The sequence below is a fragment of the Molothrus aeneus genome, chromosome 20 (assembly GCF_037042795.1).
Source record: "Molothrus aeneus isolate 106 chromosome 20, BPBGC_Maene_1.0, whole genome shotgun sequence".
Classification (NCBI taxonomy): domain Eukaryota; kingdom Metazoa; phylum Chordata; class Aves; order Passeriformes; family Icteridae; genus Molothrus; species Molothrus aeneus.
The window spans coordinates 6,118,487-6,142,667 of NC_089665.1; the positions used below are offsets into that span (position 1 = coordinate 6,118,487).

Below are 24,181 nucleotides of genomic sequence, written 5' to 3' on the forward strand. Positions count from 1 at the left end.
GCCAGACGCTGCCGCGCGTGCGGTCCCCGCTCCAGACGTGTGCGCGCGCGCCCCGCCCGCGGCCAGCTGTGCGCGCCAGATGTGCGGGGAGGGGCGGGGTCACAGCAACGGCCACGCCTCCTGTCGCTGTCAATCATCGTCGGCGACCCAATGACAGCCCGCGACACATCGAGGCCCGCGACCAATCAGGGCGTGGTTGTGATTTCCATGGCAGCCGCAGCCGCAGCCGCGCGGCTGAGGGGAGGCGGCGGCGCCGCGGCCGCTCCCGGAGCCGCTCCCGTTTCTTATCCCGCAACCGGAGCCGCTCCCGCTCCCATCCCGCTCCCTGCCCACTGCGATGGTGCCCGAGCGGAGCCGCAGCGGCGGAGGGGCGGCCGTGCCGCTGCTGCGCGGCTCCAGCCGGGCGCGGGGGCGGCGGCAGCAGCAGCAGCAGCAGCAGCGCAGGTGAGGGGCCGCGCCCGCCGCGCACCTGGGGCGAGCCCGGGGCGGTTCCGTGGCCGCCGCTCCGCTCCCCGTGCCCGCCGCGCTCCGCCCTGCCCCGCCCGCGGCCCGGCCGTACTCGGGGCTGGGGGCCGCGGCCTGAGGCGGCCGCAGGAGCCGCTCGGTCCCCGGCGGGCCGGGCAGCCCCGGGGATGCGCTCGGGGCCGGGCCCGCTGCTCGTTACCCGCAGCCGGGGCATTGCCAAAGTTTCCCTGCGGGCGGGAGAAGTCCCGGCAGCGGCTCCCGGTGCCTTTGTTCGGTGCCGGGGAGGGCCCGGAGTGGCTGCGGTGGGGCAGGGGCCACCGGGCCGGTGCGGGAGCGCTGGGTCTGTACCTGCGGACAGGTACGGAGCGGCTCGGCTGGGAAAAGCCTAACACGGGCTCCAGGGACACTTTCCCCTCCCGAGAGCAGCTTGTTCCCATCCGTTTGATCGTTTCACAATTTGATCGTTTATAGCGGGAGATTGAAGCTGTCGCTTAGCTGGAAGTGGGTTTGCTGCGGCCGCTGCGATTTCCATTTGTTTTTGTGAGTGTGCCCTGCGAATTTCTGTGGATCTGGGTGGTTTGGCTGTTCCTGAGGAGTTTGAGTCTCCGCAGTGCCTCGGTGTAGAACGGAGCGCTGAAACCCCTCTGAGGAGCGCACAGAGAACTCATCTGCTCTCAGTGTGACATTTTTCCTCTCTTTTTCCCCTTTTTTCTTCTTTTATGTGTAACTTTAGAGAGCTCAAAGCCTCTGTGTGTCGCCAGTGAAATTCCTTTTGTTGAATTGTTCTCCAGCAGGAACTGTAGAAATTAACAGACTGTTTTTGCATAACCAGGAACATGTTGGTAACTCTTTTTTGACCATTTTCTATGCAAATCCTGACAATTTGCTGTATATATTCTAGATGTCAGTAGAGCAGAATAGATAAAGATATTTCCTTTCATTTGAAGCAGAACTTTTTAATTATGTGATTTTTGAAGTCAGTTTAGAGGCCTTAAATGTTGAAAAACCTAAAAGTGTTTAATTTTGAGTGCTTGGATAACAAAACTGAAATGCATAAGTATGAGTATGTGGTTTTTATACTCTGTATAATGTGGTTGTAATAGAAATAGTGAAATTATTAAATAGTTGTGTGTTGTATTCCCTGATAAGGAAACTTTCATTTAGGTATGCTGAAAGAGCTTAGGGGAGATGTCCCTCTAAGAAATAACTCTTAATTTTCTAAATATGTGTTGTTTTGAGGGTGATTCTTGAGAATTCCCAGTACCTGCTGCTTTTCCAGTATTTATTTTAAGGGAGAAAAAGTGAAAGGTGCAGGAAGAGGCAGGGAAGAAACTGATAGAGTTGACATTTACTTTTTTAAGTCCTAACAACATTTTCATTTCTCCTTCTCCAGCAGAATGATGATGGATAGCAGCACTTTGGGATATTTTCAATTTGGGCACTGTAAAATGCATTTCCTTTGCAGTTTTGGGTGTAGTAGTCAGGCTGTGCCTCAGAATGTTCTGTTTCTGCTGGGTGTATTTCGGAGCCTGCTCCACAGAGCCTTGTGTGGGGAGGGGGTGTTGTTGTCATAGCCCCAGAGAATCAGGGATTGAGCAGCTCCCTGAAGAGGAACAGGAATCCTAGGAGCGTGGTAGGAGCACATGAGGGGAAAGACAGCTTTCCAATGCTATGAACCCTTCCCCTGCTTCTCTCTTGCTCCTACTTTCTGGCACAAAAAGCTCCTTTTTTATTGGTTTTTGTTTTGAGAATGCCTGTGGAGCCTCATGCCCTGTTGACACAGAGCTGAGTGTGACCTTTCCTCCCAGGAGAGTTGAGCTCAAACTCTGGCCCTTTACATTTTTCAGAGCTTTACATTTCAACCAACCCATCATAAAAGCCTGAGTTCAAGGGAATGCAAATATGTGAAAACATTCCTGTAGTGGGAGCTGTAAGGGGAAGTTGCTCACTGCACTTGGAACAAATCAGGAACAAAATCAGGAACAAACCCCATTAAAAAAAAAAAAAAACAAAACCCAATCCCATAAAATCCAAGCTGTGCTCTTCCTAGGAGGAGATCTGATGGTCAGAATCTGAGCCAGGAGTTCAGGCCATGGAAGCAGAGGACAAGTTAATCACTGAGAAATGCTGTATATATATATATATATATCTGGGGCTGTGTTTTATTTTGGGATGGATGATGCCACTGCCCTCTCAGTTTAGGCCTGGAAAAGCTCTGCTGGAGCAGGAGAAGGGAGCTGCTCCCTGTCCAGCCTGCACAGGGAAAGGCTGAGCTCTGCAGCTCCAGAGGATTCCCCCTCACAGCCTGGGAGTGGAGCAGCTTTTATTCATCTGCAGGGAATGCTTGAAACACCAACAAACCCCAAACTAGCATGAAACACAAATGGATGGCTTGCCTCTTGACTAAGCTCAACATTTTCAACATTTTTTTGGATGAACTTGAGGAAAAAGGAAAAAGGTCTTGACCTGCTGCGTGGAGGGGAGGGCAGGAGGATGAGTTGTGAGCAGGAGAAGGAAACAAAGCAGTGCAGTCAGATCTGCTGTGCTCACATCATCTGAGGCTGACTCATAGGCCTGACTTTTCTGGGCAGAAAATCCACTTACAGACAATTCTGCTTGGCTGCACTGTCTTGTGATGAAACTTGTAGATCCTAATTTTTAATTTTTTTTTTTTTTATTATTTTTGAGTTCCACATAAATTTTTGTGGGAATTCTTTCTTATCCTGGCACTTGAAGCTTGCTGCCAAAGGCCTCTCTGCCATTGTAATTTTCTACAACTTCCTCAGCTCCTGTTTTGTGTGAGGGGGCTGTGTTTGTTTGGGTGATTGTGGGGTTTGTTCTGGGATTTTTTTTTTAATAAAAGCTGTCTGTGCTTGAAAGGTGAGTGGCACTTTGCCCTTCTCAGATAAAAACCCCACAACATTTCAAAGCTCAGAGGGCTTTGCTGATTGCCCTGCTGTGATTTTGAAACGCCGTCAGTTTAATTGCTGTTAACAGCAGAGCAATAATAACTTTTATAACCCTTCGGGCTGACAGATGCTCTCCAGAGCACTTACTCATGGGGAGGAGGGAAGGTGGGGTTTGTTTGCACAAGGGCAGCAACTTTCAGATGTCATCCTCATCCCAGAAAGCTTTCCCTGGAACTTCAGGCACACGGGGGAGTTTGCTGCCTTGGAGAATAATTGAGTTTTGTGAGAGGAGCTGTTCCTGGCTGCTCCTCTCTGGTTTTCCTGACACACAGAGCCCTGGTTTTTATGGCAGTGCATGCTCCAGGTAAAAAAACAGGGCAGAAGGTTGTAAGACACTTAAATCCTGATTCTTTATGGTCTTGCAGACTTTGGCAGCTTTGAGCTTCCCAAAGTTTGAGCTGCATGGAGTGAAGGTGTTTGTGGGTGATTGTGTGGAGTTTTACCACATGGCTCGGATTTTGGTGGTGTAGAGGAGTCAATACAGAAATTTAGGAACCCTCCTCACAGTCTGGAATTCACAGCTGGAATTGTGCCCACAGGGAGTCATCACTTGCTTAAAATTAAAGATTTCAGCCTTCAGTCACCAGCTTTCCTCCAATACTGAGAGTTCTTCAGCTTTGTTCTTAAAGCTGGGTTTATTTCATTTTGGTTGAACAGATATTCTAATATAAATCTTCAATTTGACCTTGATCTGCTTTTCTCCAGTGATCACCTACCTAACTTCTGCATTTGGGCAATGTTGGTGTATCTTCAAGGAGCAGGTTTTAGTTTGGAAGATGAAGGTTTCTGTGGAGGATTTTTTTTTTCCTTCCTGAGGAAATTTGTTTTGTGGCATTTACTCAAACTGAGTAATGGTAGGGATTGGAGGAAGTGTAAATATTTGTAGGGTTTGTGTGCTCTGTGCTGAAATGCTGTTTCTTCTGTGTTAACTCTTCTCTCCAGTGGGTGCTGTATCTAAACAATTTTAAAAGATTCTGTATTATTTGTTGGTTTTAAGCAGAACAATTTCCCCTTTCCTAATTTCAAGCTAGGTCTGCATGCTCATCTTTCAGAAGAGAAACTTTGTTTTTTGGTGCTGTGGTAATATGAACTGCATGATTTATTTTCCTTTCTTTTTGAGCACTGTTCAGATGACCTCCACTTAAATTTCTGGGAATTTGAGTTGGTTTTTTTTTAATGTTCAGATATTTAAGGTCCAGTTAAAGCAAGGAGAGGTATGTCAGTAGAGTGAAACTTGTCACAGAGGATGAATTGTTCCTGTGAGTGGTGTTCTGGCCAGAGAGTGTTGGCCACTTCACAGGAAAATAAGGGAATTAATCTTTTGAGTTATATTTGAGTTTAATTTTGGTAAAAGAGACTAAAAACTGAACTTTGAGCGGAGCATTGTGACAGCTGTTGATTGGAATAAGCTTTGTTAATGGGAAGGGCAAAACCTTCTCTTGGATGCCCTGGCAGAGAAAAACCCAGCAGGAATTCCCTGCTTTTCCCCACTGCTGGGAATTGGGAATTCTGTCCTCTGCCTGCACCTTCCCATGAAACAGCCCCAGGGCTGGGGAGCCTCCTCAAACCAGCCATTTCTGAGTGAACCCCACTGGATTTCAGGAGGAAAAGGTGAAGTGGGCAATGCTTGGGAGAGCAGCAGGGAGCAGGCAGGAGGATCCTGAGCGCTCAGGGATGTTCCTGCAGGGCTCACAGGGATGGAAAAGCCTGGGCGAAGCCAATCTTTTCAAATGTTGGCTTGGAGCTCCTCCCAATTAAAAGCATCTGTGATTCTGAGTGCTCAGTGAGCTATTTCAGCCCTGAACAGCCAGATCTTCCTTAAAATTCCAGCAGAGCACTAATTTCATTGGAATTTTGGGAAGAGCGCTAATTTCATTGGAATTTTGGGAAGAGCGCTAATTTCATTGGAATTTTGGCAAGAGTCAGTTTTCAGCCCACCTGATCTGAAAACCCAAAGCAGGTGAACTGCAGAACACAGGTACATGATTGTCTCTGCATTAACTGTTAGAAATGGGAAAAATAAAGGTACAGGTGGAGTCATCCAGCAGCAGAATAAAGATTTGTCTAAGCCAGTGTTTGATATAATCTCTGAGATTCCCTCTAAAACATGGCATGTTCTTAATCCTTCTTGGAAATGGAATTCAACAGACAGATTTTGAAACTATTCTCTATCTAAAAGTTTTGTTCAGACTCTTATGCATATTTAGAAATCATCTAAATTTTTTTTCTTCTCATCTGTAGAAATGAAAATTACTTTTGAATAATGCAGTTTTATGAACTACAAAAGAAATGAGAAAAAGAAATTAAAAACTTACGAAATTCAGAAATTTCTTTTTGAAAAAGAAATGAGAAACCTTGCTTTTATTTTGGGTATTTTGGGGTTTCAGACTTAATCTTGTCTCATCTCTTGGAGAAGTAATTCCTTGAGTAATTCCAAGAATAATTTCTTGTCTCATTGTTTCACCTCTTGAAAAAGTAATTCCAAGTGTAATTTATTGTGTCATCTCATGAAAAGTAATTTGTTGTAAAAAAAATTCTAATTTTTTTTTTTTTTTTAATTTTTCCCTCCTCTTTCCAGACCTTAATTTATCTGGGCTTGGGCTCCCCATGGCACGTGCACTAGAGGATAATTTGGAGTAAGGAGGTGTTTTGGTGCTTCCCAAGATGGTGGGGAAGCTGAAGCAGAACCTGCTGCTGGCGTGCCTGGTGATCAGCTCGGTGACCGTGTTCTACCTGGGCCAGCACGCCATGGAGTGCCACCACCGCATGGAGGAGCGCGGGCAGCCCCCGCGCGGGGACGGCGCCAGGGCCCCCACGGGGACGGCCCCCGGTGGCAGCGGTGGTGGCAGTGCCAACAGGAGCCTGCCCTACAGCAAGGACATGCCCCTGATCTTCATCGGGGGCGTCCCCCGCAGCGGCACCACGCTGATGCGCGCCATGCTGGACGCGCACCCCGACGTCCGCTGCGGGGAGGAGACCAGGGTGATCCCCAGGATCCTGGCTGTCAAACAGATGTGGGCCAGGTCCAGCAAGGAGAAAATCCGCCTGGACGAGGCCGGGGTGACGGACGAGGTGCTGGATTCGGCCATGCAGGCCTTCCTGCTGGAGATCATCGTCAAGCACGGCGAGCCCGCTCCCTACCTGTGCAACAAGGATCCCTTCGCTTTGAAATCCTTAACCTACCTGGCCAGGATCTTCCCCAACGCCAAATTCCTGCTGATGGTGCGGGACGGCCGCGCCTCCGTGCACTCCATGATCTCCAGGAAGGTCACCATAGCTGGCTTTGACCTGAACAGCTACAGGGACTGCCTGACCAAGTGGAACCGGGCCATAGAGACCATGTACAACCAGTGCATGGAGGTGGGCTTCCAGAGGTGCATGCTGGTGCACTACGAGCAGCTGGTGCTGCACCCCGAGAGGTGGATGAGGACTCTGCTCAAGTTCCTGCACATCCCCTGGAACCAGGCAGTGCTGCACCACGAGGAGATGATTGGAAAAGCTGGGGGGGTTTCTCTTTCCAAGTGAGTATGAGCCTTCGTACTTCGCCTCGTGCTGTTCTGAAATAGTATATAAAAATATAGTATACTGTGCTAAAATAGTGTATAAAAATATAGTATATTATACTGAAATAGTATATAAAAAATATAGTATACTATGCTGAAATAGTGTATAAAAATATAGTATACTATACTGAAATAGTGTATAAAAATATAGTATACTATGCTAAAATAGTGTATAAAAATATAGTATATTATACTGAAATAGTGTATAAAAATATAGTATATTATACTGAAATAGTGTATAAAAATATAGTATATTATACTGAAATAGTGTATAAAAATATAGTATATTATACTGAAATAGTGTATAAAAATATAGTATACTATACTGAAATAGTGTATAAAAATATAGTATACTATGCTGAAATAGTATATAAAAATATAGTATACTATACTAAAATAGTGTATAAAAATGTAGTATATTATACTGAAATAGTATATAAAAAATGTAGTATATTATACTGAAATAGTATATAAAAAATATAGTATACTATAGTGAAATAGTATATAAAAATATAGTATACTATAGTAAAATAGTATATAAAAATATACTATAGTATACTATAGTGAAATAGTACATAAAATATGGTATAATATAGTAAAATAGTATATTAAAATATACTATACTATACTAAAATAGTATATAAAAATATAAAATAGTATATAAAATATAGCTAAAATAGTATATAAAATATATATACAAAATAGTATATTTTGTAGATAAAAATCACAGCTAATGAACAGTTTGCAGTCTCAGATTGGTTACTGTGTAATATGAGCAAAGTTTTAAGAGTCAAAGCCAAGGTGAATTTGAATATCTGATAGGAGCTTTGCTTTCCTCTGTGGCCCTAAATAAACCTGAGCTGTTTTATCTGGCCTGGTGTCCCCATCCCAGCCACATCACCCTCTGAGTTCAGCAGCAATATTGTTGTCAGTGCAGGAATGGCCTTGGAGCTGAGTTTGCCAAGAACATCCTCTTCCAGGAAAGTGGAGAAACTGCTCCAGGAGAATAGAAAGCAGAGCTGGCAGCTTTTCTGCTGGCATGTGCTCCCAAAATGACAAACATTTTGGTGAAAAGTAACCTTGTTGTAAGCAGATCTTTCACTGTTCTCTTGGGCCATCTGTGCCCCTGATTCAGCTGCTTTCAGAATCCAAAATTCAGCTCTGCTTAGGAAAACTAGATGGGTGTTGTTAAAAGAGAATCTGGTTTATTCTGTGGTTAAACTACTCTGGTTTCTTTGCCATTGTTCACAGCTGAACAGCTGAAATGCAGAAGCTGTTTCATCTTTACATTGAGAGAGAAAAATGTCAAATTTTGACACTCCTCCTATTTTTGAAGGCACCAGATTCATTTTTAAAATCCTGAACAAGAAGCCCTGTTCCAGCAGCAAGGGCTGCCCAGTTAAATTACTCAGCTCCTGGATTTGGAATATTCAGCACTGGCCAAGTGCTTCTAAATGAGAGGCACCTTGCACAGCAAGCACACACAGACTGTTACATAGTAATTCTAGTTATTTAAACTCCACTTTTGAGAAATAAAAATGGGGAGATTTCCTTTATTTGATGCCTAGGAACACATCTGTGGATTTTCTAATATATTGCAAAGGCATTTGATTTAAAACAAATATAAAATTATTACCAGTGATTACAAAGAGGACTTTAAACTCAGGTAACAATTAGATATTTACACTGTGGAGGTTTCACATCACCATTCCCACTGAAGCAACAGCCTCCACTGTTCCCAGCTTATCAGGAAGGGATCTCATCCCTTTTTTTTGGCAGTGTTGTTCAGTAGCAGATTGAAAACGTGGAAATGTTAGCCTGAAGCAGGGCCCTGTGATACCTGCCTGGAATTTGATCCACATGGGAACTTCTCCCTCATTCCTGGGGTTTGTGGCTGCTTCAGCAGCACCTGAGTGGAGATAACTTATTTTTACTTTTTTTATTTTGGTGGTTGTCAAGCTTTAAGTAAAAAATAACTCTATAATCCCATTTATAGTAAAATATTACTGCCTTACAGCTTCCAGGTTGGTGTTTTTAAAAATTGATGGACTTTTATACTGTAAAATTCAATCACATTACTGAATTCTTACTAATATTTCTTATTAAATCTTCTGGAATGGGCTGTGAGGAGTTGAGAATATTTGTTTCTAAAGATTAAGAAAATGGCTTGAGCAAAGCCATTTTCTCAATCTTTAGAAAGAAAAAATGTGTTTATTTTTAGTAAATATAATAATAACAACACAAAAATGTGTTTATTTTTAGTAAATATAATAATAATAATGTGTTATTTTTTTAGTAAAACCTTCCCATTTAAGACAAAAGAGCGTGGACATGTTCTTGTGACCCTCAATTCATTCTGGTCCCAGAGTTCTTGATGCCTTTATTATCTCTCAGGAGATGATTTGGGGAAGCAGTTTCTGACTTTAGGAGGCTCTGGCAGTGGTGGAGAAAGACTGAGAAATGGCTCTAATGTCTGGGGTGGCTTTATCTAATCCAGTACCCTTGCAGTAGGTGGTGAAATTTGATTTTCAGTTGCAGGATTTGATAATGATTTCAGTGACTCAGCCCTTCAAGGGCTGCAGAAAACCTGTGAACATCCAAACCTTCGATGCCTGTGTTGTGTGTTTGAGGTTCCAGTTGAAATTGTGCAGGGAAAACTTGAGATTTCCCAGGCTGATGCTCTTGTTCCAGTGAATGCCTGCTGGGTTTGGCACTCCCAGTTGGGAAATTGTGTAAAAACTTCTGGAAACAAGCAGAGCCCCCTGCTTTCATCATCCCTCACTCTCCTGGAACACCCCCAGGTCTTGCAGACAGGTTCAGCACCCACTGCAGATTCAGCTCCAGCCTAGGATGCCTGGAGATGTTTTTAATTGTTGCAGATATTTTTTGAAAAGAAATCTGACAAATTTTTGTCATCTTGAGATATTTAAAATCATTTTGAGAACGAGATCACGGTGTCACTAAAAGATCTTTATAACCATGCAATTACCTAATAAATATTCAGAATTTATTTCTCACCCCTTGTTTGGATTTTTATCCAGGAGCACTGGAGGGGCTGTAGGGATGTGCAGGGCAGGATTTGTAGGAATGGGGATTTCCTGGGCTTTCAAGTCCCTGCCCACGTGGCTGTTGAAGGAATTCATTGTGGACTCCATGCTCTAACCAGGATTGTTAATTGAGCTCTGGCTTTTGCCTAAGTGGAAGCAGCTGTGCTGACCACTGATGTAAAGAAATGTCAACCCCTCTAGAGCAGTTTTTATTAGGGTTTTTATGGAAATAGCTGTCTAGGCAGAATTACTTCAGAATTTACTATATTTAGTACACAGCTCTCGTTTGATTCTGGTACAGATGCAGAATTATTTGGGGTTAGTCCTGTGTGCTTCCCAAAGCTGAAACTCTTCCTAGAGCTGGAATCACTGCTATATAATCAATTTTCCCAAGAATTGCTGTTCCCTTTTTTTTTTCTGTTTGGATTTTTACATTTTTTTCTTTCCTCCTGCCCCCAATCTGTCTTCCCTCACAGTCCTCATAAATTCTTCATCTGAAGAATCTTTCCCACAAATTGATTTTTTTCCTTCCCACAAATTTTATTTTCCTTCCCACCTTAACTGAAAGCACGGGGAAGGATTTGAGAAGGATTTACCCAGCCCAAACGTGGAGCAGTGGATTTTTTATCAGTTGGATTTTAGCAGTGGATTTTTTTAGCAGTCCTTGGGAGTCCCTACTAAATGTAGTCCCTGCTATCAATCACCAGGAAATGTTTCATGCTGAGGGCATTGTTAGCAAAGATTAAAATGACACAGGGACAAAACACACATTTGGAATGACACCAGGGTGTGACAAATTTGGGCTCAGATTGATCTGTAGCACCCATTTTTGGGGTGTCCTGCGAGCTCTTAGCCAGGCTCATTTCCTGGTTCTCCCAGTGCCACCCTGATTTTAAATTCTCAAATCAATTTGCAGTTTTGGTGAGGAGGTTTTGGGCTTGGCTGGCCCTAAGGACCATAAATAAATTTTACTGTTTTCAAACACCTCGTGATGTTTTTTTCCTGAGTGTCCCAATCCACCTCTGGACTCCTGTTGTGGTGCTTTGAACTTCTAATTCTCAATTTTTAGCAGCTCTTTTCTTGCTAATTTAATGTGGAGTCAGATGCTCATCTTCTAATTAGAAAGATCACAAAAATTTTTTTAATTTTCCATGCAGACTTAGGAACTTAGTCTAACAACCCTCAGAATGTTGAAATTTAGTCACAACTCCTGGTCCCAAATCCCCTTTTGAGCTCCTGCCTTTGGTTTGAGGCTCTGCAAATTTTTATTTCAAATTTTATATCCTCTGAAGAGGATAAAGCTGAAAATTCTGGGTGTTTTTTAGAGGTTTTTTTGTTTGTCAGCTCCTTTTCAGCTTCCATAAAACACCAATCTGAAGGCCCTGCTTGCCAAGACAGTTTCCTTATGAGCATTTCCCTGTCTGGTTTGTTCTTTGTTGTTTGTATTTAAATGATTTCACCTTCCAGCATTGGATGAGTGATTTCCTTCCTCTGGCCTGGGAGGATTTTAGCTCTGCTGAGGAGTGGAAAAGAGGAACAAGGTGAACTCTGGTGCCTGCTGTGTGCTCAGCTGTGAGGCAGACAGAAATATTCCTTTTATATATCCAGTAATGTCCAAACTCTTTCTGAGGTCAGGAAAAAAAAAAGTTTTAAATTATTTAGAGTAAAAATTCAGGGAGTTTTCAATTATTCAGCCTGAGTTCTGTTCCAGGAATAAGCACAGTAAAGAACTTGTGTGTCTTACAATCATAAAGACAGAACAAAGCAGTGCCAGATTTCTTCCCTAGAAAAATAAAACACACCACAAAAGTAGAGCAAAAATGAAAATTACATTAAGACTGTTGCTTAAATGAACAAGAAATCAATGATTTTCTAAATATGACATTAATTGTGCACTTGCCTTTAAGATCTGTGTAAAGACCAAACAAAGGAATGATTATGGAAAATATTTCTTTTAGTTTGTAGCTTTCTGTCATCTCAGGTCTCTCTTTTATTAAACAGGTTAAAAAAAATGAACCCCAGAATGGTTGTGAGAAGAAATAACACATGGATTGGAATTTAGAATACAGCTTTTAATACATCCCAGACAATTAAACAGCAAATGTGGGAATTTGCCAGTGGGAAAACAGATTTATATGTAGATGTGGGTTTACTTTTCACTTAACAGTCCCTGGGCTTTCTCTGCTGCTTTTACGGAATGAAGAAATTGTTTCAGCACAGTGTGAGCGGCTAAACCTGACAGCATCTGCAAATATTGTGCAAATTATTCTCATTAAAACTTCACTTCCCATCAGCTCTGTAGAAAACATGAAATTTTGAGAGGGAAAGAAAAACAATGGGAGGAAAAAAACCAAACAAAACAAGCTAAAGGTCTTAATGCTCTTCAAGAGTAATTGGTTGGAAATGGAATAATGGAAAGAATATAATGGAAAATGAAAATGAAATCATTAATAATGGAAAATATAATATTTTTTTTTCCTTCCCCAGGGTTGAAAGATCCACTGACCAAGTGATCAAGCCGGTGAATGTGGAAGCCCTGTCCAAGTGGGTGGGGAAGATCCCAGCTGATGTCCTGCAGGACATGCCCGTGATTGCCCCCATGCTGGCCAAGCTGGGCTATGACCCCTATGCCAACCCCCCCAATTATGGGAAGCCAGATCAGAAAGTGGTGGAAAACACGAGGAGGGTGAGGCTTTTGTGGGTTTAATTTCTGACTCAGTGCATTTCAGCTCTAGAGCAGGAGCTTGTGTTTGGTCTGGGGGTTTGGAGTCTGTTTCTGACCCTTTCTGCTGCTTCACAATTTCTTTTCTTTGGGTGAAAATGAAAGAATTCTTTGGGGTCTTGAGCTGTGCTCCTTGGTGTGTGGAGCTGAACCTCCTGAGAAATGCACAGAAAGTTGGGGAACTGGAAATGTCAGTTCTGAACCAAAATCTGTGTTAAACCTCATCTTGGGCCTGCCACTGCTTGGCTTTGCCTTGGTGAATTGTAAATGTGTAAATGCTGATATTTTCATGTCAATATAATATAATATAATATAATATAATATAATATAATATAATATAATATAATATAATATAATATAATATAATATAATATAATATAATATAATATAATATAATATAATATATATTACTATATTATAATATAAATTATATATATTATATATATTATAATATATATCACTATATTATAATATATATTCTATAATTTATTATATTTTATAATATATATTATATAATTATATATTATAATATATATTATATAATATATTATATATTATATGTAATATATGATTAATATAATGAATATAATAATATTAAAATAATATAATAGAAAACATTTGCTTTTCAGTGACATTGTTCTTCTTAATATTGCTGATCTTGGCCATCTGCTGTTAGGTGTTTATTTGGGTTAAATGCTCTTCCTGCAGAGGTGAAGTTTTTTAGAGCAGACACAAATCAAGATGTGGAATATAAAAATTAGACTGAGTCATAATTAACAGTGGGAAAAGTTTTCTTGTCTGGATTTCAAACTTGATGGACGAGCTCAGCTTTTTATAGATGAGGCTTGGCAGAAGCTCTGGCCCAAAATTACACCCCAAATACTCAGTAGGGTTTGAAAATGACCCATAGAAAACAGCCCACAATGATCAAAATGTCTGATTTTCCAATTCTTTGTAGAACAACCCAAAGATGGAGAAAGGTCTGGTGCTGATTAACCTAAACTTAAGGATTTGAGTCTGAATTTAATGTTGTTGGAATTGGAGTAGTTAGGCTATTAGAGCTGTTTATCCCTGGAGGTATCCCTTGAAAAACTCATTACCATTGTTGGAAATAGAATTAATAACTCTGCTCCTGTTCTTTTTGGACACAGTTTATTAAAAGAAGGTGACTGCTGCAGCAGAGTAATCAGGGAAAAAAATTGAATTAAACAGTTTCAAAGGACTCTCTTCACCAGCCTTGTGATCCTGCATAGGCTGCTTGGAATACTGATGGGGTAGATAGGAATGAAAAAGGAATTGGGGTTTGTGAAGTCCCTAAACACTCTTGCATTATTTATTTTTTTTTAATGTCATTAATCAATAATCAGTGTATTAAAGGCTGGCAGGTTGGTTTTTTAAATTAGTATCTGATAGCTCAGCATGGAAAAAGTAACCCACCCTTTTTGGTTACAGTTTCTAAGTTCCCTGTTTTAAAAGGCTCACAAACAAATGAAGTTGTCTGCAGTTAAATTAAGTGTTCAGTACTAGAAATTGCAAATTTGATTGGTTGTGTCTCACTGATAAAATTGACAGAGGTTTTTACAGCCTCTCGACCTTTCTGAGGCCTCCACTTGTGTGGGGCAAGCTCAGGCCAAGCTGTAAAAATGGTCTGGATTTCTCTCTCTTGCTGAAATGGATTTGATTTCAAAACACAAGAGAGAATTCAGGTAAGAAACAAAGTCAGGGGCAACTTTAAAGAAATGAAAACCTAATTTCAAAGGCTGAGGGTTTCCTGAGGCTTTCTCCAAGTTTGCTTTGAAGGATAATTTGTTTGTTTACTGAGGCTAAGAGCAGCTGTTAAAAACTGAAGCTGATCTAAATATTGCAGACATATGGAACACTCATTAATATTTTGGCTGCTATTTTAGTTTAATAGCTTTACTTACAGCCCCAGACAGCTTTTTAATTTTGTTGTTTATTATAGTACCCAGTATAGATTTTTCTAGTCGCTTGTTCTTTGCCAAAATTCCATTTGCATGTGTGGTTTGTACAGATAAAATGAAGGAGGTGTTCTGAATGAATGCTGAAAGCAAGAGAGTTCAAAATGGTTGATTTTCAAAACTTTGAATATTTCTTTAAAAACAGAGGAACATAAAGATTTCAGACTGTTTCAGGCCCTGGTGTGTGAGTTTGCTCTTGTGGGGTTTCCTTTCTCCTCCAGGAACCTGTGCTAATTTATTCCCTGCTGCTGCAACCTGGAAGGAAAAAAAAGCATTTATTTAAATGGATAAAATAAATAAATCTGGGTTTTTCCAGCCTTTTGGAGCTGACACTTGGCAAGTTAAGTGTGTTCCTGTGTACTCTGAGCTGGTGAATTTGTAAATCACTGGAGCACTTCTGTTGCTCTTGCTTTCTTTAAATTTCTTCACCTGGGATAGCCTTTCACAGGCTTTTGTACTGGGTATCTCAAATATGGATGAAGCTGGCCAAAGGAAATCTTTCCAAAATTGCTTTTCAGTGCATAGTAAGAATATCTGGATCTTGTTTGTAGCATTTATTGGCTCATTTTGTGTTTGGAAGCAGCTCTCTTATATTTATATTTGTATTTGTGGTCTCCAAGACTTTAAAGTGAACACAGAACTTGAATTGTATTCATTGAAAACAGATAAAGTTTAGACTTCTAAAGCTGAGCAAAATCTGTCCCTTCTTGGAAGAGACCACAAATTGCATTTAACAGTGAAAATAATGCTCAACAATTTAAAGCTGCTGCATTTAATCATGGAAGTGAGAACCAGCAGTGTAAAAATTCCTAAACCAAGGGCTGGTACTGGAGAAAAATGGAAAGAGATGGCTTGTGTGGTGCAAAATATTCATTTCCTAAGCTTTCTGAACACTCAAGTGCTGTTCTTTATTCCTCTTTTCTCCTTTTCTGTCCCCTGCTGGTGACTTCCATATGTACAGCTTAAATATCTTTTTCTTGTAATTCAGTTTGGAGACAAAATGATGATTTTGTCCAGCTAAAGGACAGTGCTTAAATTAGAAATGCTATCTCCTTGTGGGTAATGCAAGGGAAGCAGTGCTCTCTGCTAAATTTGGATTTTTCACTTGCCTCTAACCTGTGGAGGACACCAAAACGCTGAGGTTTGGTTTCTGTGCTCCTGCAGCACGGCACAAAAATAACAAGAAGCAACCTGGGTTTGTATTTTGACATCTGTGCTTTTGCTGGAGGAGCTAACAGAGCACGAAGGGAGCTTCATCTCTTCTTGTGCTGCTCTCCCTGTGCTGTGCTAGGAAATAAAACATCTCTGGAAATAAAACAGGGCCTGCACTGGGCCAGCCATGAGTCCAGCAGATTGTTCTGCTGTGTTCACTAAAAAGCCATGAACTTTGTGTTGATCTGTTTTCTGTGCAGCCTGACAATATTATCTTTTCTGACAGTTTCTCTTGTCTCAGTTAAGGAATGCAGAGCAGGGAGAGCAAGCTCTGGCCAGGGTTGTGCTGTGCTCTGCCTGTGACCCCTCCAAGGAGGGGATTTTGCCTTCGCTGAATGTGTTGTGGTTTTCTTGTAATTCTGTTGCTGATCTGTTCATTTATCACTGCAAGGGTTCCTTCCTTATAGATACATAATTACTTATTGTTCTCTCCTAGAGTTTCAACAGGTTCTACATCCTGAACACAGAGGAAATCAGCATCCTGAAGTAAATGAAATTATCAGCTGCAAATTCTGCAGAAAATACAATTAATCTGTGTGTGAGCTGCTAGCCCAGTCTCTATGGGGTGAAATACAAAAGTGCTTCACTCCTCATGAGAGCAGTGTGTGATATGTCCTTATCAGTACTGTGAGATGGTGTAAAAGTGAATTTCAGTTTGCCAGAGCCCAGCAGAAGAGGAGAGAGCAGCTCCCAGCTGCAGAGCTCTGCCTGCCCCCAGGAGAAGCTGCTTTGGTGTGTTATGGTTGGCACAGTGGTTTCCTCTCCCATCTGTCATGAATTACATCAGGTTTTCTTTGGCACATCCTTCCCCCTAAATCAATTTGTATGCTGGGAATACACACTCCAGTAAGTTATTTAACTTCTTCATGGAGCTGTGCTCCCTGTCCTGCAGAGATGCAGAGGTGGAATTGCAGAATTCCAGAGGAGGAGCTGTGGTTTCACCAGCACTGTTCAAATAGGTGGGATATTAGGAAAAGCTTTTTACAGAAGGGGTGATGAAGTTCTGGAATGGTCTCTCTGGGGAGGTGGTGGAGTCCCCATCCCTGGGTGTGTTTAACAAAGCCTGGATGTGGCACTGGGTGCCAGGGTTGAGGTGCTGGGGCTGAGCTGGATTTGATGATCTTGAAGGTCTCTTCCAACCCAGTGATTCTGGGAATTCTGTGAATACAGTGGTTCTTCTACTGCCAGCCCAAAGCTGTTCTCCAGCCCTGCTTTATGTCCAGCTCAAGGTGTTTTATGTTCAGCTGGTGCCAACACCTGGAGATAAAAGCAGAGTTTGCTCACTCCGGTCTCATGCCTGGTTTACATTGTGAGGAACCATCTCCTGTTCAGAGTCAAAACATCCATGACAAGCAGGATTTCAGGAGTTTCTCTTTGAGGTGTTAAGGGCAGGAGCAATCTCTGATAAAGGTAAAAAGTGTATTTATCCTAAGGGATGAGGGTAATTGTGCTCTCAGAGGTGTTTGGATGCCCAGCTGCTCAGGGCCCTGCATCTCCATTTTCACTGATTACCCTGATCATAAAGGTATTTGGCTTTGTGGGTGTTTTCTCTGCTATTTAAAACAAAAATTTGGGGGTCATTCCATCTTCCATGTGACCACAACAGCACAGACTTTCTCAGTGTCCTCTAAATTTGTTTAATACTCCCTTTAGTGGGTGTTTCTTCCAACACATGGATTCCCAACTGCATTGTTTCTCTCCAGAGGTGCTGCTATCTCATTTTTACAACAAAAACAAAACCTCAAACCCTTTAACTCAGCACAAAGATGATTAATAATGCATAAAGAGAGTTATTCCCAACCAAAATGCAAACTGAGGTGTGGTTGGAAGCTGCCTTTTGGCAGCCATTGCTGGGCCTGTGTAAGATCCTGCTCTCTGTGTTGTCCCTCCTGGGTAAACATTTACATCTCTCATGGCCCTTCCTTGGCAGGCCCAGCAGAGGTGAAGAATTGTGTAAACCTTTAAAGCTGCCTTAAAAGTTCAGGAAAATCTGGAAGATGAGCACTTCATGTGCTGTGGAGTGGTTCTAGAAAGGGGCTCAGCTCTGGTGTTTCCAGTGTTCTTTAATTTTATTTTTTTTTTTCCTTTTACAATTAAACATCTTATCCTCTACAGCTTGGATATTTTAAAGTTTACCAAGCACACTTGGCTGCAGGGTGACTTTTACAAAAAACCCCATTATTTTTGTGTACTGGAACTGACCAAATATAATGGGACTCTTTCCAAAGCAGACAGGAAAATGGGTGAAAAAAAATGCTTTAATCTTCTATAAAGAAGAATTATAGGTTACATTTGTGTTCTGAAGTTCTCCCTGTGTGTTTAAAGGGGTTTTCTCAGGCAACTGGATGTGAAACTTGTTTTCTGAACTCTTTTTGAGAATAATATCCATTCAGTTTGGCTATAAGAATGTGTTTTGGTTTTTTAATAGAACAGCTTGAATACTGCCAACACTGAGCAACAAACTGACACAGGCTTCAGATCCCCCTCTTCTGGAATTCCATTTGCACTTGCAAAATAATTCCCTTAGAAATGGTAAACCCCATTTCTCCTCAATTTACTGAACTCTTGCTTAGACTGGAAATAATTCCAATATCCTGCTTCTGTCTGTAATGCCACAGTGAGTGATGTGTTCTACACTTACAAATTGGTCAGAAAAGAATTTGGAGTCTGAAGCCTCTTTAATTTCTTTGGCTGCAGATGGAATCATTGTTTTTAGAATTTCTGGATTGTTGTTGATCCCTGGGTTTTGATTCAAAAGGGACCATTTATGTTTTTGGAGCTACTTTAAACCAGTTTTTATGCAGTCTCCTCCTGACAAATCCAGCCCTTAGGTAATGTCAGTTCTGAACCAACATTTGTGTTAAACCTCATCTTGGGCCTGCCACTGCTTGGCTTTGCCTTGGTAAATTGTGCTGTGTAAATGCTGAGATTTTCATGTCAATATAATATAAAATACCCTCAAAATATTTGCTTTTCAGTGACATTGTTCTTAATATTGCTGATCTTGGCCATCTGCTGTTAGGTGTTTATTGCAGGTCAATGCTGTTCCTGCGAAGGGGAAGTTCTTAGAGCAGATACAAGTTGAGATGTGCAATATAAAAATTAGACTGAGTCAGAACTGCAGGAGAAGGAAAGGAGGAGGCTTCTGGTTTGTCCTTCTGGTTCTGAATCAGTCACAAAGTGCTGTCACCATCAGGATTAATTGGTTTTAAGAATTCCCAGAAAAGGAGATGGTTCCTGTCTGTCCCTTCCAGCATCAGCACCACCTAACACAAAATCCTGGTTTTTCTTGTGACCCTTGCTGAGGTTATTCTGGAACATTTTTGCTGTGACAATGTTGTTTTGTAACTTCCATTCCTGTTTTCCAGGACACAACCTGCATTTTAATTGTTGGATAAAAGCACAAAATGAAAAATCCTCTCCTTGATTTATAAATATTTATAGTGGAGCAAGGCTCCAATAGCCACACACTGAATTTCTGCCAGGGTGACTTTCCTTAATGTTCCCCTGTGGGAATGCCACTGGTCCCTGGCTGAATACAGATGAGAGCTGTTCCTGTTTTATCTAAACATGGAATATCAGAGTGCCACAGCGTGGGTGTGGAGGAATTCCTGCTCTCAGTGAAGCCTGGTGGGTTGGGAAGAGAATCCAATCCTGAAACAGAATCTGCTGGGCAGGAAATTCAGAGCTGGCTCAGCTGCGGTGCCAGGCCACTGCAGAATACTGACAAGCTGGGCATGGCTTTGTGCTCTGGCCATGTGCACTGGGCAGAGCAGAGAAAATGGTGATAAACATGCCCTGACTGCCTGGAGCTCCTTCCTGTGACACAAACCAGGGAGAGCAGCTCAGAGGGAGGCTTCGGAGGAGCCCCATTCCCATTTCCTGGCTTAGGGAATTTCTCTGAGTAGCTTTGGAGGAGCCCCATTCCCATTTCCTGGCTTAGGGAATTTCTCTGAGTAGCTTTGGAGGAGCCCCATTCCCATTTTCTGGTTTTAGGAACTTTTCTGAGTAGGTCTGGAGGAGCCCCTTCCCATATTCTGCCTTTAGGAATTTCTCTGAGTAGGTTTGGAGGAGCCCCTTCCCATATTCTGCCTTTAGGAACTTTCCTGAGGAGGTTTGGAGGAGCCCCATTCCCATTTCCTGCCTTTAGAGAACTTTTCTGTGCAGGTTTGTAGGAGCCCCATTTCCTGCCTTTAGGGATTTTCCTGAATAGGTTTGTAGGAGCCCCATTCCCATTTCCTGCCTTTAGGGAATTTTTCTGTGTAGGTTTGGAGGAGCTCCATTCCCATTTCCTGGCTTTAGGGAATTTTTCCAATAGGTTTGTGCCCTTTTTAAATTTTTATTTTGGAATTATTACACAAGATCACAGTAATGGCATTGGGATGATCAGTCTTCATGCTACAGTAGACAGGATGTAAAACTCTTCAAGTATACTTCTGGTTTGGGAAAAATGAAAGAACAGAATAATTTTTTTGTCCTTTGAATGTTTATTCTCAGAAGCAATGAGCCTTTAAAAATTATCCTTCAGAGAGAAGACAATATGCCAGAATATTTAATGTTCTAGCATTAGTGGATGCTAACAACACAAAACTTATTTTCTTTTTTTTCTCTTTCCCTTAACAAGCTCTTCAGCATTTCAAACAATAGTGAACGAGGTCTTTGAGTAGCATAAATTTTTGTTTGTTTTTCCAGGTCTATAAAGGTGAATTTCAGCTTCCTGACTTCCTCAAAGAAGTGCCACAGGTACAGTATTGAATTCATTTCCTTTTTGTGGGTGTAGCAGCAAAGGATATCAAACAGCCTTTATTTTCTAAACCACTTCTTCATGAGCTTGATTTTCTGATTCATGGTGAGATTTGCTGACTATCCATGAGGTGGAACCTTGAACTCAGCATCCCAAGCCTCTCCTGAGTCCGTGTGTAACTGCAGAGTGAAGAGTGGTGCTTGTCACCCTGGGCTGCCCAATATTGCTGTGAAATGGAAGGAAAAATTGAGCCTCTTTTGTGGACCAAACAGCAAAGTTTGTTACTTGTAGAGGAGCTTTATCTTTTCTTATCTTGGTTTAAAGCAAGTCTAGTGCAGAGGGCAGAGTTATAAATACTGAGAGATTTTAAAAATAGAGATGTTACCAAAGTCAACAAAGCCAGCCATGGATAGGGGTGGTTTGATTTAATAATCAAGTGTGCTATGGAACTTGAGGTTTTATTGAAAATTCACAACTTGGTACCCCCAAATGCTGTTCTTTGTCGTCAGCTCCTTGGAATTGTAAAATCCCAGAATGGTTTGGCTTGAAGGGACATTAAAAATAATTTTTTTCCCACCCCCTGCCATGGGCAAGGACACCTTCCACTATCCCAGGTGGCTCCAAGCCCTGTCCAACCTGGCCTTGAACATTTCCAGGGATTGAACAGGTTTAAAATACCAAGGAATCTACCACAGACAAAGCATTTTAACTTCTCCATTTGTTCAAATAAAAATAATTTGATTTAAAAGGAAAACTGATTTCTTTTGTTCCAGCCAAAGAAGACAGTAGAAAGGAAGTCTCGTGGCAAGATAAAATGAACGTGGAGCAGTAAAGAGGCATAGCTGTAGTGTGTGTTTGATGTTTTCAGAAAATAACCCTGCTGTGGCCACCAAACCTTTCTGAGCAGCCTTTGTGTGATCTCTAACGTGGGCTTGGCTTTTCCTGCCTCTTTGCCTGCTTGGATCACTCAGTGCTCCTGCTTTGCTCAGCTCTGGAGAACCATCCCAGCCCTGTTGCTGCAGCATTGTCCCTGTCACTGAGTGTCTGCTCCATGTGTGCTGCTCAATTCTCAGGAGCTGCTGGGCTCACTTCCACCTGGGGTTGCTGCTGGGATTGCAGGATTAGCTGCAGGAATGGGGTGTGCCTTACCAGGAGGGGAAATATTGCTGAGAGGGATTTATGGAAAATGCAGAGAGATCCTTCCGAATTGAGCACACCGTGTATAGATGGTGTGCTAGCAAAAAAAAATCCTTGATTTTGAATAAATCCTGGGTTAAATCCTTGAAATCCTTGTTTGCATACAGTATCAGTTAAATGATGCTGTTTGTGGTTTTCAGTTATCCTGGGGTACCCAAAACCACTCTGATAAATTCCTTCTTCACTCCATAGGATAGGGAGGTTCCTGCTAAATTCCAGGAGGTGAATACCTCCTTGGTTTAAATACAGTATTTACCAAAATCTGAGCAGATTTATCCATAGCAAAGACAGACCATCCAAAAGACAAAAATAAGCACTGTAGAAGAGTAAAGGAATATTCCTTAAACCATAAAAACCTGATCAAATTGATGCTGACAGTGTTGTCCTTTAATATTAACATAATGTAACTAAAGAGCTCAAAGGTTTGGAGAACAGACATTGGTACTGATATTTTTGTCCTCTAATGTAAAATAGCTAATTTCATTTTAATTATTTTTTTGACAGACTGAACCTATGGAATAGAAGATAAAATGGACATTTCTTGCACAGAAGGTATTAAAAGAGCATTGCAGTTCTGCTCATTTGTTGTTCTTAAATTAAGATGATTTTTGTTTAACTTCTGTAACTCCATAGATAAGATAAATATGAAGATATGTTTTTTAAAAGAAGCTGCTAAAGATGAACTGGTTGGTGATATTTGATTTAACATATTGTAGTCAGTATTTTCAAAAAGCTGCGTTTTAGTCACTGAATAAACAGTGACAAAATTTTGCAGGGAACTGAGTAAATTCCAGACCAGTTAAGGAATGAGTGATACAAGATTTCCTGTGTTAATCCAGGATTTTTCTGCTATCAGATGTTCTGGCTTGACAACAAAAGATGGCAAAATTTAAATCCAGTTTAAAAATAGCCCAAAGCAGTGTCCCCTACAAATATCCCCAAAATAGATCCTTATGTGGCCATAAATATGAACACCCTAAATCTAGCCAAAAGCACTGCTCTGTGTAGAAAAAATGGCTCTAAAATCTTCCCAGAGATGAATTACAGACCTTGACTGTGAAATCAATAGAGAAACCATCATCTGTTCACAGAGTCAATTTAAAATAATGAAAGCATCAACCTCATTTTGCCACTTAGCTCTGAAAAATGGGTTTCAACCTGCAATATTTCTGTCTGAAGAAACCAAACTGGGAACTTCCCAGCATAGCTTCCCACTGGGTCACAAGGCTTTGGGATGTCAGTGGAAAATCAATATATATTCTTTTTTTTTTTTTTTTTTGCACCATGCTGCAAGCAGTCTCTCAATGATAAAGGAGGGACAAAGCAGCCCCATTCCTCTACAATGGGATTTGTCCTGGCAGTGATTTCCACCTGCTGAGACAACAGTGGCTACTCTTAATTCTGCAATATTTGTAATTCCAAAATGCTGTCCAGGATAAAAAGCTGAATATTGCCAGCTCCAACATAACTTTATTTCTTTTTCCTTAGAAGATCAGCTGCTGCCTTTTCCATGGGAATGATCCCTCAGGCCTGTCCCCCTGGCATCAGAGATGTGCTGCTCATGGCCTGCTCTCTTCAGAATGTTCTCTCCTCTTTCTTTCATCTGTTTTTGTTCCAAATTTTGCTGTTGTGAGCGCATGTAAACCTGTTAAAAAACAAAAACAAAAAAAAAAAAATCACAGATGTTAATGTAGAACTGCATTTACATTCGCACAACTATTTTTTCTTAAGGTTTTAAAAAATGCAGAAGCAATGCCTGTCTCTGAAATTGCTCCTCTGTTTTAATTACAGGGCTTCATCTTCAGATTTTTTTTGTTTCTTGTAGCAGTTTGGTTTTAAATGTACAAAGCTTTCAAGAGTGGTCTGTGCTTGTCCTGAAAGATTCTTGGTGGAAAAGTTGTTTGTTTTATTCATATGTGAAAAATGTTAAATATCTTTTATTTAAAAAGAAAAAAAAAGTTGATAAATTACATGTACAATTACAATTCAATGATCTTTTGTATTTTATTTTTCAAAATAAATGCTTTAAATGTGATTTTTGTTTATTTATTTCTTAATTAATGGTCTTGTTTCCAACTTAAGATTTAAATATTTCAAGATATTGATGTGTTAGTAATAATTCAAGATATTGATGTGAGGGAAGATATGATTTCATGTCCTGAGTTTGGATCTTATTTTAAGGTTTGCAATTTAATGCTTTTTGTTTGCTTTTAATAGCTGGGTGATGAAGAAATAGTAAATTGGAGTGTCCCACTGAGAGGTATAAGGTGAGATTTGTTTGAT

At 41.1% G+C, this 24,181-nt stretch overlaps 1 protein-coding gene across 6 annotated transcripts; it reads left to right on the forward strand.

The window, feature by feature from the left end:
* Positions 1-232: 232 nt before the first annotated feature.
* TPST1 (tyrosylprotein sulfotransferase 1) lies at positions 233-23,933 on the forward strand. Of its 6 annotated transcripts, none has more exons than XM_066563521.1 (7): positions 233-444; positions 6,013-6,955; positions 12,532-12,730; positions 20,650-20,700; positions 21,475-21,550; positions 22,403-22,450; positions 23,387-23,933. In XM_066563521.1, the coding sequence occupies exons 2-5, from the start codon at positions 6,099-6,101 to the stop codon at positions 21,517-21,519; spliced, it is 1,152 nt and encodes a 383-aa protein (XP_066419618.1). In that variant the 5' UTR covers positions 233-444; positions 6,013-6,098; the 3' UTR covers positions 21,520-21,550; positions 22,403-22,450; positions 23,387-23,933. The 6 variants fall into 6 exon arrangements, with proteins under 6 accessions (XP_066419618.1, XP_066419619.1, XP_066419620.1 ...); XM_066563522.1 differs by having other exon boundaries at positions 21,475-21,548; positions 23,390-23,933; XM_066563523.1 differs by having other exon boundaries at positions 21,475-21,545.
* The last annotated feature ends 248 nt before the right edge of the window (positions 23,934-24,181 follow it).